We start from the raw sequence: 14,197 nt of genomic DNA, 5'->3' as shown, positions 1-14,197 counted from the left end.
TATAGAGGAATGATACTGTACACTGGAGGAGAGGATCATAGAATGGTGAGATGATGAAGGCAGGGAGATGGGCACAGGGGTAATACTAGAAAGGGACGTATAGGGGACATGGAGAAGGGAAATGCTGAACATAGGGAACAATACATTCACAGAGATAGAAGATGGATGGTGAGCATGGAGAAAGAACAAATGACAAATGGTCATGAGACCCTGGCAAATGAGTTAAGAGAAGACAAAAGAAAACAGAGACCAGCACCTGAAACCAAAATGATTTGAAGTATAAAATGACAAGCCAGTAAAAGGTAGAAAAATAATTTTATTTTCTATTTTGTGATTAGAATATATCAGATTTGAAATATTTATCTTGATGGAGCTGGTGTTAGATATAACTGGGGACTGCATAGCCCAGGCCGTGCTTCTTTAGCTTCCAGCTGGCTTAGGGCTCTCTCTGACCAAGGAGCAGTTGCACTAGTTGCACTCCCCTAACACTATTCCTGTCATGTGTGATTGCGATACTCTGTTAGCATGATTTTTCTGTGTAGCATTCTGTAATAATTTGGCTTATTTAGTTTTCTCGACAATGGAGGGGATATTTTTGAAGGGGAGGGGAGACAGAGGTTTTGTTGATCCTTGCTTTGTAAATTGTACAGAATATTGTTTCTTTTTATACTTTATGTTGAAATATGTTTATTGGGTTATATATCAAACAAAGTTAACAGTAGATATCATTTTCAAACAAGTAACGTCCCCCCTCCTCCCCCTCCCTGCCCTCTTCCCCCCACCCCCCCAACCTCCTAAATGAACAAGATTCCATCCTCCATCAATCCAATTGTTACGGGTTCAATAGGTTACTTCGAGCTTTATGAGTCAGTGTTAGCCAGAATGGTTCCCAAATAGAACTAAATGTTCGTCCTGTAGGGGTATCCAAGGAATCCAAGGATAGTCGTTCCATTGATGCTTGACGAAGCATCAAGATTCTCCAGAGTGATACTGTCGGCGGATCTGATGTTATCCAACAGTGTAATATTGTTTTCTTTCCCAAGAGGAATGTTCGAGTCATAAAACCTCGAAAACCTTTCGGGGATATCCGAGGAATGGAGTCCATTGAAAATAACAATTCCGGACAATTAACATAGCCATGGTGCCACATAGAAGAGATGTGTTGCTGTAACTGTTTCCAGAAGCCCTGTACCAAGGGGCATGTCCAAAATTGGTGACCCAAAGAAGCTCCTGGTTGAGCACATTTAGCACACTTGTCCGTAGCACTGATTTTAGCACGATACAAATATGTCGGTGCTCTATAGAGGCGTAAGTAGAATTTATAATTCAATTCAATAAGGGTCACTTGCCCCGTTACTTTAAAGATTGCTTGAAGACCCTGTTGGATATGCTGTCCAGTCACCTCACAAGGTATATCCCCTGACCAACGGGCCGCATAATTGTCATAGGAAATGGGCTCCAAACTCTCTCTCAAAAAACGTAAATGGAATTTCAACGGGATATGAGTCTGGGCCGTCAGGCATAGCGCTTCCGAAATAGCTTCCTGACTATGACTTGTAAGTCCTGCCAGTGGTAGAGATTTAACATAAGATGTCATCTGTGCATAAGCTAACCAGTCCCTAGAAGTCCAGTTATATTCAGCCAGCATCACCGTGAATGATGGCACCAGTCCCTGTGCTGTTACCACCTGTGAAATATATTGTAGATGAGAAGTTCTCCACACCGATGTAGGAAATCTAGATGTCCCAGGTTGAAAATCGTTGTTATCTATAAACGGCAAGTAGGCTGTGGCTGTTGGATTTATCTTTAATTGTTTACATAAACGCCTCCACACCTGACGCAGCGGGTGAAATAATATTTTACCAACTGGTGGCGGTCCCCCTGGAATACGTAAGGTGTGCAATAAGTAGCTGAAGTGATATGGGTAGCATAATGTCAGCTCCGCGGGAGTAGCCGAAAAATGGCTCGTCCCTCTGAACCAGTCATTCAAGTGGCGCATTTGGCACGCCTGAGAGAACATTCGGAGGTTATGCAGTCCCATTCCTCCCTGCTGCTTTGGCAGCATCAAAGTAGACAGTGAAATTCGTGCCTTTTTACCATTCCACAAGTATGATGTTAAGCATTTCCTAATTTCTTTCTCATGTTTAGAGGACAACAAGAGTGGGAGCATTTGAAAGATATAGAGCCACTGGGGCAACATCACCATGTTGTATAATGCAATTTTACCCATTAATGATATAGGAAAGTCCCTCCAAATTGACAGTTTCTGTCTCGTAATAGCGATGAGCGGTAGGACATTCAATGAATATAAACTATTAAGATTCATAGGTATTTGTATTCCTAAGTAGGACAGTGACGTGGTTGCCCATTGCAATGGAAACGGTCCCCTCCACCTATTTGGGACATCTCGAGATAATGGAAGTACCAAGAATTTTTGAAAATTTAGAACCATCCCTGAATATAGGCTAAATTCATCCAGTATCGCTAAAGCTCTGGTCAGAGAGGCCTGAGGGTCAGCCAATGTCAGTAGCATGTCATCAGCATACGCCAGTACACGCAATTGAGAGTTCCCCTCCGGGAGGCCCTGCAAACCATCATCCTTCTGCAGTGTTCTCAGAAAGGGGTCTAAATATAGCAAGAATAACAAAGGGGAGAGAGGACTACCCTGCCTCGTTCCCCGTGCTATCGGGAACGAAGGAGTCCTTGTCCCGTTTACCAATATGCTAGCTGTGGGTGATGTGTATAATAACCTAATCATATCGGAAAACCAACCAGTAATTCCCATATATGATAGCACTGAAAATAGGTATTTCCAGTTAACCTTGTCAAAGGCTTTAGCCGCATCTAGGCTTACTAATATTCCCTCCTGTCTCGCTAGTTGAGTTCTGTGTACAGCCGTCAATAATCTCCGAACATTTAGGACCGAATGTCGTTGTTTTACAAAGCCTACCTGCTCTGGGACAATCAATTGGGGAAGCAGTGTCGCCAACCTATTGGACAATACTTTGTCTAAAATTTTAATGTCTACATTTAATAGTGATATAGGTCTGTATGATTCTATATCCGTTTCTCGTTTCCCAGGTTTCGGAATTAGTGTAATGTATGCATGATTGGATCCCTCTGGAAACGTTCCCCCCTCGTCTGCTGCGTGATAATATGCCTCTAAAGGTCCACATAATTGCGATAGTAAGAGTTTGTAAAACTCCGGAGTAAACCCATCAGGGCCCGGGGATGTTCTGTTTCTTAGTTGTTTTATTGCTAATTGTATTTCCTTCCCCTGGATAGGTCTATTAAGTGTGTCACGCATAGTGGATGTCAATTTGGGCATCCCCGCATCCTCCAGAAAATCCACAGATTCGGGTCCCCCAACATCCTCCACCGAGGAGTAAAATCTTTTATAATAACTAAAAAATTTTTCCGATATTTCCCCTGTTTTCGTCAATTTCGTGCCATCCGGCATATGTAGACAAGAAATATACCTATCTGGCCTTCTCAATTTAGTGAGAGAGGCAAGCAATCTGCCCTGTTTGTTCCCGTGTCTATAATATTTGTGTTGTGTGAAATAGAGATATTTTTTTGTGCGTTCATGAATCAAGGCGTTCAGTGCAATCTGTGCTGATGTCAATTGTTCATTTGAGCGGGGCGTCGGATGTGCTAGGTGTCGTTTTTTAAGAAGTAAGCATTGCCGCTCTAAATGTATGATGCCCTGTGCCAACCTCTTTCTGTGAGCCACTACATAAGATATAATATCTCCCCTAAGGACGGATTTAGCCGCCTCCCAGAACAGAAGGGGTGTGTCTCTATGTTGATCATTAAAGCGAAGATAGTCGTCCCATTTTTCCATTAAATAATTTTTGAATTCTTGATTGTCAATTAAATAAGAAGGGAACCGCCACCCTCCCAAATTCTGAGATGTCCCAGTAAACAGATCCAGCCATATCGGACAGTGGTCAGATATAGAGATAGGACCAATTTCAGCTGTCTCAACATGAGAAAAGAAGGAAGTTGACGCTAATATGTAATCTATTCTGGAAAAAGATTGGTGGGCCCGAGATTGATGTGTAAAATCTTTCTCTCGTGGGTGCAATAACCTCCAGGGGTCCACCAAGTCCAGGGCGTCACACAAATAAGGTATGCCCTTGTGCGGTGCTGAGGAATGATTCATTCCCGGTCCAGTGCGGTCCTGTACCGGGTCCATGACCTGGTTAAAATCCCCCAGAAGTAGTAATGATATTGTTGGGTCAAGTTGGCCCAGTTTAACCAAACCTTGGAAAAATTTGTGATCATATTGATTAGGGCCATATACCATAAGAAGGTGAAATTTCTGATCTGATGTGGTCACCCTACAAAGCAAAGATCTACCCATAGGATCAGCATATATTTGTTCAACCTTCCCTTGAAATCCTCTACGCACCAACAGTGCCACTCCTGCATGTTTATTAGGGGAGGAAGCCGAACAAATCTGTCCCACCCACCCTCGTTGTAATTTGGCATGTTCGGTCACAGTCAGCCGGGTTTCCTGAATACAAGCAAGATCTGCCTTGTGATGTTTCAATCTGGTAAGGATCTTAGTCCTTTTTATAGGTGACGTTATTCCCCCTACATTCCAGGACAATATTCTAAGCGTCCTACCGCTCATCATAACCTGAGGAACATGCATGTCGCAACATTATTAACAGGAGAACCCCAGGCGCCCAGCCTTCACCTGGGGGATCCTCAGCGCTCAGTCTTTTCCTGAACCCGCAAAATGCGATTAATTCTCTTAGACATACTATATAAGAGGATAAATCTAACGATACATAACAATCAACATGTGTGTTCTTTCCCTCCCTCACCAATATCCCCCCCACCCTCCCCTTGATCCCCTGTTCCTGAACTTCCCCCCCAATACAGAGACCCATCCTGTAGCACTAGGATACAGGAAGGCAGAGCACGTCTCTGATGCTTGGAAACTCGTCCCCCTCACATAATAAGCTGAAAATGAAATCAGTACGGGAGATACAGCAAATGCATAGTTATACAGTGAGATATCATACAGAGTTCTAGTGAGCTTTCAATTAGTCAAGTTGTTGAAGGTCCTGGATTCCCCAGTCTATTTATGAATTCCCCTGCCAGTACATCTGATTCAAACACATGCCATTTGCCTTCCAGTTGGATTTTCAGTATAGCTGGATACAGAAAAAGGAATCGGTATTTGAGATCAGCCAGCTTCCTGCACAGAGGGTAAAATACTTTCCTTTTTTCTGTCAAGGCAACAGAGTAATCCTGTCCAATTCGAATGGGTATGGAATCATAATTCAAGGACTCCCTTTTAAGGCGAAATTCTTTAAGTATCTCCATTTTGTGCCTGTAGTTGTGCAATTTTCCAATCACCACCCTTGGCCTTTGATCATTCCCTGGTCGTGGTCCCACGCGGTGGACCCTTTCAAAGCGCACTGGGCCTATGTTAGCAGGCATCTGCATTTCACTAGCTAGCCATGTTTCCAGCACATTTATAAGAGATGAATCTGCGATTGTCTCTGGGAACCCCATAAATCTTAAGTTCCCCCTACGGGACCTATTTTCTAGGTCCTCCAACTTAGCTTGTTGTTGGTCTAGCTGTGTTTTCATGCGGGCCATGTCCGACGTTACACTGTGGGTTTCATCTTCCACTGCAGACACTCGTTCCTCCAGCTCAGTCACCCTCGCTGAATGGTCTTCCATTATTCCTTCGAGTTTTGTAAGTTGGGCAGAAAGTTGCTCCATACTGGGGGATAATGCCTGGGTGACTATACTTTTCAATTCCGCCAGCGTCTCCGGCGTGAATTGTCTCAGGACCCCGCATGCTGCGTCCGCCATTTTGTCCTCCACAGGTTTGCCTCTCTCCTTGTCCTTCTTGGTCGATTTCGTGGACATGGTTTGCTGTGTTTGTATTAGGAATCTGTCCATATAATTCCCCACTATAAGCGCCGAGTTTTGCTATAATTTATTTTTTGCCGTTCGTCCCGTTTCGCGGCAAATGAGGGGAACGAGCTCCGGAGCTGGCTGAGCTGCGTGCACGCCGGCTCACGTCATCACGTGACTCCCATTCCTTCTTTTTATACTTTAATACAATAAGTTCAATATAAAATCATAACTATTCGAAGCTTGTGTGGATGGAATCAGATGGTTTGCAGGGAAGGAATGGGATGGAGGCCGAGCTCGTGGGGATGGGGGACTGAGCTTATGGGAACAGGACAGGGACCTATCTCGCGAGGACGGTGTGGAGACGGGGAAAAATTTTTTCTCCATGTCATTCTCTAATCATAAGGTTTGACATCCTAGCAGTCAAGATGTTTAAGTAGGCAATTTTTCCCCCAAAATTATTTGGACATCTAGCACCTTTAATGGTTTCAAAAATGTCTGTTTCTCCACCTCTGACTTTGGATGTCTTGTGTGAAACTTCAAAAATTAGACAGATGTCCTATCAAAAATGGCCCTCCAAGTGTCTTTATAATATAGGCACCTCTGTTATAAAATTCCCCTCTTAAATTGTGCTTCTGTTACATTTATGGGATAGGTGGGCAGCTAAGGAGAGAAGGGAGAAGCAGAAGGTTGAGAAGAAGATGATAAAGCCTAGCTCGACCATTATTCAGAGCTAAAGGTTATTTACTACCTAGTATTTCCTCCATTGCTACCTGTGTGTGTGTGTTGGGGGGATGGTCTAGGGAGGGAAAGATGAGATGCTGGACATTGGTGAGAGAAGAAGAGGAGAAGAGATGTTAGACACCTTGGGGGAGAGTAGAAAGAAGGGAGATGCTGGTCCCTGTGGTATAGGGAAAGAGAGGCGAGATACTAGATAATGAGAGAGAGGGAGGGAAGGGAAGAGAAAGGAAGATGGTGGACATTAGGGTTAGGAAAGAGATGGTTGGGGTGGGGATGGGGGTAGGGAAGGGAAGGGAAATACTGGACACAGGTTGTAAGGAATGCAAGGGATGATGAACATGGAGGAAAGGGAAGGAAAGGAGTGATGCCAAGCATGAAGGGGTAAGGAAGGGAAGAGTAGATGTTGGAAACAAGGGATGGTAGTAAAGGAAAGGGAAGGGGAAATGCTGGAAATGGGGGTATTTCGAGAAGAGAAATGGTGATGCTGAATACAGGGGAGGGGAGGGGGAGAATATCTAAAGGTTTTCCTAGGGCATCAGATAACCATTTAATTGGTCCTGTATGCAAGGGATGGCGGAGAAGACTATCCTTCCACTCTTTTCTAAGCCTGGTACTCACCAGATGTAACAGAAGAAAGATGGATTCTCTGTTCCGTGACTTCATTTTATCGGTCTCTTGTCCAAGCTGTAAAAGGCTTACAGAAGCCAGCTGCAAGAAAGTGAGAGACAAAGATTCTTCATGTTAGACCTTTGCATGAAGATCTTGAGAAGGTCTCTATTATTCTGCCCTCATACGGCTTACTCTCATGACCATACTATACAGATAGATAAATCTTAGCATGTCAACATGCTAGTAAGTCCTTATAATTTTCAGAATTATATTTTATTGAGTAAATTTGGTAATTGTCCTCCTGGATGCTGCAGCTGGAGAAGAAAATGAAAATGTAAATTTGAAAAATGGTGGATGAGCAGAGATGAGGAAATAGTTAGGCAGAAAGGTGCTCCAAGTTTCAGAGTTGAAATGCTGAATTATTTGTGCATGTGGTTTAGTAGCTTAAGGTGAAAATACTTGCTGGTGGTTTGTTGGGGATAGAGTCGTGTGTTCAAGATGGAAGCAGACATATGACTGAATTCTGAAGATAAAAGATTTGGGAGATACATCCAAGACACGCCCACAGAGCTACGGGGGAGGAGAAAGGAGACCAACAGAGACAGGGTTTGGCAACAGGTAACAAGAGAAAGGTCATACGTTTGCAAACCCATCAGAGCAAAGGTTGTAGAGAGGTGACCAGGAAGTACAACAGTGAGACAAAAGACCCATGCTTACATGAGAGGAAAAGGGAGGTCTCAGGAGAAAGACCACTAGAAAGAAAGCTTATACAGGAAAGCGGGAATGGCTACAGTAGGTATGAGTGAGGCTACATTTCATACAATGCTTTGCTCACACATTATAGCAGGAAATGATTGCAGCATTACAGTTCTATGAAGTTATGTAAACTGCCTAAGTTTTTAGGTGGTATAAATTATTTAAATAAATAAAATAAAATTAACACATCTTAGAGTTATGTCATAAACTAGCAGGAGGATGCCAGGGACAGAACACCAATGTAATGTTATATTATATTTATGTACCACTAGAGGATTGATTATTAGTCATTATCCCCAAAGGTTAAATTTAGTAAAGTATGCTAATGTGTTACCATTTGTTAGCACATTTATGCAGTGGGATCTATTTACCAATAAAGTACACTAATGTGGTAGCACATTTTAATCAATCTAGTTCCAAGTGTGCTAAAGACTATAGGCCCGATATTGAAACTGCAGTCGGCAATGATCTTATTATTCATTGATAGGGTCACCGGCATTGAATATCTGGGTCAAAGTTCAATGCCTCACACTTAGCCAACAAAACCAATTTTCATTGGCTGGCAGAGTAAGATTAACGGCCAAATATAGACCTTTTAGGTAGGTCTATCTGGCTACGTGCTTTAGCCAGACAGCCAATGAAAATTGGTAGTGACCAGCTATGTTGTGTAACATAGCTGGTCACCAGGATAGCTGGAGAGCCAGCTATCTCCTGTTGCATATCGGTGGATAGCTGGCCAAACAGGATTTAGCTAGCTGGGAGTTCTTTCCTGTTGGCTCAGTTCCACTGAATATTGGAGGGGAGGGGGCTTTGTCAACAGACTGCATAATGTATTATGGTATGAAAAACATTACAGACAAGCCTTTTTTTAAAAATGCTTCTCCCTCAAATCTTTATGTGCCATCACATTGGTACCAGAATTACACATTACTCCAGTCTTGGAGATAGTATCATAAAGACAGCATCTCTCATAAAAAAGGGCTATGAAACACTCATATTCCTCTACAAGGCTACATTTGACCCAACCTGATAATAGATGTATTTATTTATTTGGATTTGGTGTGCACCTTTTTCAGTAGCAGCTTAAGATGAGTTACATTCAATTACAGTAAACATAGAAACATAGAAAGATGACGGCAGAAAAGGGCTACAGCCCTTCAAGTCTGCCCACTCTACTGACCCACCCCCTTAAGTCTATACCCTAGTGACCCTATTCCTTATCTTCACCCTCGTAGGGATCCCATGTAGGTATCCCATTTATTCTTAAAGTCAGGGATGCTGCTGGCCTCGATCACCTGCACTAGAAGCTTGTTCCAATGATCTATCACTCTTTCCGTGAAGAAGTACTTCCTGGCGTCACCATGAAATTTCCCTCCCCTGAGTTTGAGTGAATGCCCTCTTGTGGCTGAGGGTCCTTTGAGAAAGAAAATATCATCTTCCACCTCGACACGTCCCGTGATGTACTTAAATGTCTCAATCATGTCTCCCCTCTCCCTACGTTCTTTGAGAGTGTAGAACTGCAATTTGTTCAGTCTTTCTTCGTATGAGACCCCTGAGCCCCGAGACCATCCTGGTGGCCATCCGCTGAACCGATTCAATTCTGAGCACATCTTTACGGTAATGTGGCCTCCAGAATTGCACACAGTATTCCGGATGAGGTCTCACCATGGCTCTGTACAGCGGCATTATGACTTCAGGCTTCCGGCTGACGAAACTTCTTTTGATACAACCCATTATCTGCCTTACCTTAGATGAAGCCTTCTCCACTTGCGTGGCAGTTTTCATGTCTGCACTGATGATTACTCCTAAATCTCGTTCTGCTGTAGTCCTAGTTAAAGTTTCTGCATGGATTTCCTCTTCCGAGGTGCATGACCTTACATTTCTTGGCGTTGAAGCCTAGCTGCCAGGTCGAGGACCAACTTTCTAATGTAAGCAGGTCCTGCACCATAGTATCCTGTAGATTGCATTCACTTACTATATTACATAGTTTAGCGTCATCAGCGAATAATGTTATCTTACCTTGAAGCCCTTGAGTCAGATCTCCTATGAATATATTGAAAAGAAGTGGACACAGGACTGAGCCCTGCGGCACTCCACTGGTCACCTCTGATGTTTTAGAGAGGGTACCGTTAACCACCACCCTCTGAAGTCTGCCACTTAGTGTGACAGGGATCCGGCTAGGCCTAATAAAGCCAAGGGAAAAGCTCCTGTAAGTATCACTAAAGTTCCAGTGACTAAGTGGAAGAAACATCCTGGGTATAGTGGAAATCCTGTGCACAATATCAAGAGTGAGCCTACCCCTTTAAAAGTTCACAGAGCTCAGGCAGGAACTAGAAGGACAGGGCTCTTTAAGAATTTAGCTGACTCTGCTGTTAGGGGGCGTGGTTGCTGGCCCAGTCTCCCTTTTTCTGAGCTTCCCTTGTCAGAAGGAGAGGAGAGGCAGCTGGGACTGGAAGCTGAGGAAAAGCTGAGAAGGAAGTCAGCTAGAGCAGCTAACTTATGGCCAGCACAGGAAGGTTCTCACAAGGATTGGAAAATGGAAAATCCTGAAGTACAGTCTGAGGTTTGTGATATGGACTGGCTGGAGAACAATGTTATGTCTCATGGGGAAGAGCACCCCATGGAATGGGAGTAGGTTTGGAAAGCCTGAATTTTCTTTTCCTTTGTGAAGGGTTTTTTTCTTTTTGGAATTTTGTGTTTTGAAAGTATTTTTGTACACTGTTTTGAACCTGTGCTGGGAGCTACAGAATTTACCTTGATCTTATATGATTGGAAAGAGTGGCAACACCTGTAGGAGAACCGGCCTCTCTGCTCCTACTAAGGGGAACTGCTGTTCAAGGTTACTCCAAACAGCTTTAGAGCTAGTACTGGTAAAAGCCTTATATCCTAAACCATTACCAGAGGCATGAACTGTTCTGGCTTACCTTGAAGGAGGCATATAAGATGAACTGCATTTTGTGTTATTATTGTTTTGAACTTATCTCTGAAAGCACAGCCGGTGCTGGGATTAGAACTTGCGTGTATGAGAAAAGAAGCAGGAGAGAAAACTGGAACGTTTGGTTTTTGTATTGATGCCAAATTTTGACCTTTTTGTTTGGAACTTTCATTGATGTTCAATAAAAGTGTAATATTTGGACAAACCAGGCCATTTTGGTGTGCAATTTATGGGAGACACCAGGCAAGCTGTGTTCCACCACCTTTACGCTCACGCCAAGACTAGGATTCTTTTTTTTTTTTTTTCATTATTTTTTATTTTCTAATTTTTCATAAAGTGTACATAATAATAAATTACAATTGATAAATGCATATTATCACTTTTATATCTAATACATTATATATCTGAATTTGATTTTCCCCCTCACCCTCCCCCCTCCCTTTCATTACTTTAATATAATATTTTAATTTTCAAATTTTTATAAAAAGTATACAACATATTAGAATACAATTGATAAATATTCAATAACTTTTTTATATCTAATACAATATAATCTAAACAATTTTTGTCCCATTTCCCTCCCCTCACCCTTTTATTACCTTTTATTCATACGTTACATTTTGTATAATATATTATAACATACTATGTATAAATTAATTTTTCTTACCCCCCCTTTATGTGTGTCATAAAAAAAGATCCTTAAAAGAAGAAAAGAAGAAGAAAACATCATATTATTTATTCATTACAGTATTTTGTCAATGGCCCCCATATTTTTATAAATTTATTATATGTCCCCTTTTGTATTGCTATTGTTCTTTCCATTTTAAAAATATGACATATTGTATTCCACCAAAATGTGTAATTTAGGTTGTTGTAATTTTTCCAATTGTTAGTTATATGTTGAATGGCAACCCCTGTCATAATTAATAAAAGCTTATTATTTTCTGGTGAAATTTGACTTTTTATTCTCATCATTGTTCCAAATAAAATTGTATCATATGATATTGCAATATGATTTTCCATTAATTTATTAATTTGTGGCCAAATTGAATTCCAAAAAATTTTAATATAAGGACAATGATATAATAAATGATCTAATGTCCCTGGTTCTAGATTACAGTGCCAGCATCTATTAGACTTAGAACTGTCTAATTTTTGCAAACGAGTAGGGGTCCAAAAAGCTCTATGTAATAAAAAGAACCATGTTTGTCTCATAGACGCTGACACTGTACATCCCATTCTCCAAGACCAAATTAGTGGCCATTGAGATGCATTAATTTGATGTCCAATCTCAATGCTCCAAATGTCTCTTAGACCATTTTTTGGTTTTTTATTTAAATATCCAGATATTAATTTATACCACAATGCGGCTTGATGTCCTAGGAAGTCTGCTTTAAAGCATAAGAACTTTAAACTATATTGATTGTTTAATGATTTCCATTCAGGGAACCCAACCTGAATGGCCTGCTTCAATTGCAACCATTTAAAACTTTGTGTTTTATTGAAACCAAATCTGTGTTGCAATTGTGGAAAATCCAGCAGTTTACCTTCTGAGATAATATCATCTAGAGTTCTAATGCCTGCATTAATCCAGTTCTTCCAAAGGATTTGAGCTCCGCCAATTTTGATCTTGGAGTTTATCCATATGGATTGATTAGTTGATTTGTATATTGGGATGGGTGTTAATTTATCAATAAATCTCAATGTTTTCCAAGTATCCATTATTATTTTATTTTCTTTGTATCTTTTAGGTATATTAATACTTGGTAGATGAACTAAATTTAGGGGAAACATAAGGCGCCATTCCAAATATAACCAATCTGGTGCATTATCTATAAGTTCTGGGAGGATCCAATACATACCCTGACGTAGAATATAGGCTTGATGGTACCTATAGAAATTTGGAAAATTTACCCCTCCTTCCTTAATTGATTTTTGTAAGGTTACTAAAGACTAGGATTCTGTGGAGCTACTAGGCTTCGCCAGGATCCCGGTCCCACATTAGCCAATCCCTGTCCCCAAAGGGTTTACAATCTAAGGGCTCCTTTTACAAAGCTGCGGTAAACACACTGAATCCCATTCAGTTCCTATGGGTTTCAGTGCCTTTACCACGGCTGCATCGCAACCATGACTTTGTAAAAGGGGCCCTAAATTTTGTACCTGAGGCAATGAAGGGAAAAGTGGTTTGCCAACGATCACAAGGAATAGCAGCAGGATTTGATCCAAGCTTCCCTTGTTATCAGCCTGATGTTCTACCACTAGACTGCTCCTCTGAAATCTCTTCCAGGCTTATAACTTCATTTCCCAGGGACCATTTTCATGATTTTCAAGTAATTTGGAGGAAAATTTTATTTATTTAAAAAAATTTATATACTGCTTATAATTCTAAGCAGTTTACAGTCAACATACAAAGTATTTAAAACAATACATCTTTTCTAATATAATAAAACCCTAAGCTGCGCATGCACTCTTACCTGCGTGCTCCCGTTTTCCGTGAGCTGTAGGTCTCTTGCAGGTAGGAGTGCGCATGCGCGCCCAGCTGTGCCAGTGGCCTGCCTGCTCTCCACCTCTCGCGCATCCGGAAATAATGCTCTACAGCCCGAAGTTTATTTTCAACTCAAAAGACGCCACAATGGCTCCTCCCACGAGCCGCTCCTGCGTCGGAGAAGGCTTCCGACACAGGCGCGATCGTGAGAGAAGCCACCTAGCACCCTCAAACCCCAAAATAACATCCGACCTAGGAAACTTAAATGTGTCAATGGGACCGCGGGAAGGGGGGGGCAGCAAGGGACTAAGGGATCCACGGCGCTATCCTGTCGGCTCCCAGACACAACCAACTCCTCCCACGGCCTGGTCACCGAGCTCCACAGATGCAGTGTGGGCAAACCAGCTCTCTGCGGCCCATCAGAGGCCCCGCGCCAGAGTGCGTCGACAACCGATGCAGAAGTCAGCTCCCCCGGAGCCCAAATCCCACCAGCGCCAGACAGAAAGATAAGGTAAAGGGGAAATGGGATTTTGAATATGGTTAGGTAAAAGGAAGGGAGAAGGGCTACTGCTGGACAGGGGGAGCAGGGAAAGGGTACTACTAGACAGGGGGGGAGGTAATAGCAAGGGAGAAGGGCTACTGCTGGACAGGGGGAGCAGGGAAAGGGTACTACTGGACAGGGGGGAGGTAATAGCAAGGGAGAAGGGCTATTGCTGGACAGGGGGAGCAGGGAAAGGGTAATACTGGACAGGGGGGGAGGTAAAAGCAAGGGAGAAGGGCTATTGCTG

At 42.4% G+C, this 14,197-nt stretch overlaps 1 protein-coding gene across 2 annotated transcripts in view; it reads right to left on the bottom strand.

Moving 5' to 3' along the window:
• The window catches only part of NCKAP1L (NCK associated protein 1 like), a 265,246-nt gene that overhangs the window by 16,897 nt on the left and 234,152 nt on the right, over positions 1-14,197 (bottom strand). For both annotated transcript variants that reach the window (XM_033938673.1, XM_033938674.1), the window contains one exon: positions 7,243-7,332. In XM_033938673.1, the coding sequence (XP_033794564.1) occupies positions 7,243-7,332 (90 nt within the window). The remainder of the gene's footprint in view (positions 1-7,242; positions 7,333-14,197) is intronic.

The sequence above is a fragment of the Geotrypetes seraphini genome, chromosome 3 (assembly GCF_902459505.1).
Source record: "Geotrypetes seraphini chromosome 3, aGeoSer1.1, whole genome shotgun sequence".
Classification (NCBI taxonomy): Eukaryota; Metazoa; Chordata; class Amphibia; order Gymnophiona; family Dermophiidae; genus Geotrypetes; species Geotrypetes seraphini.
This window is presented reverse-complemented; position numbering and strand designations above follow the sequence as displayed.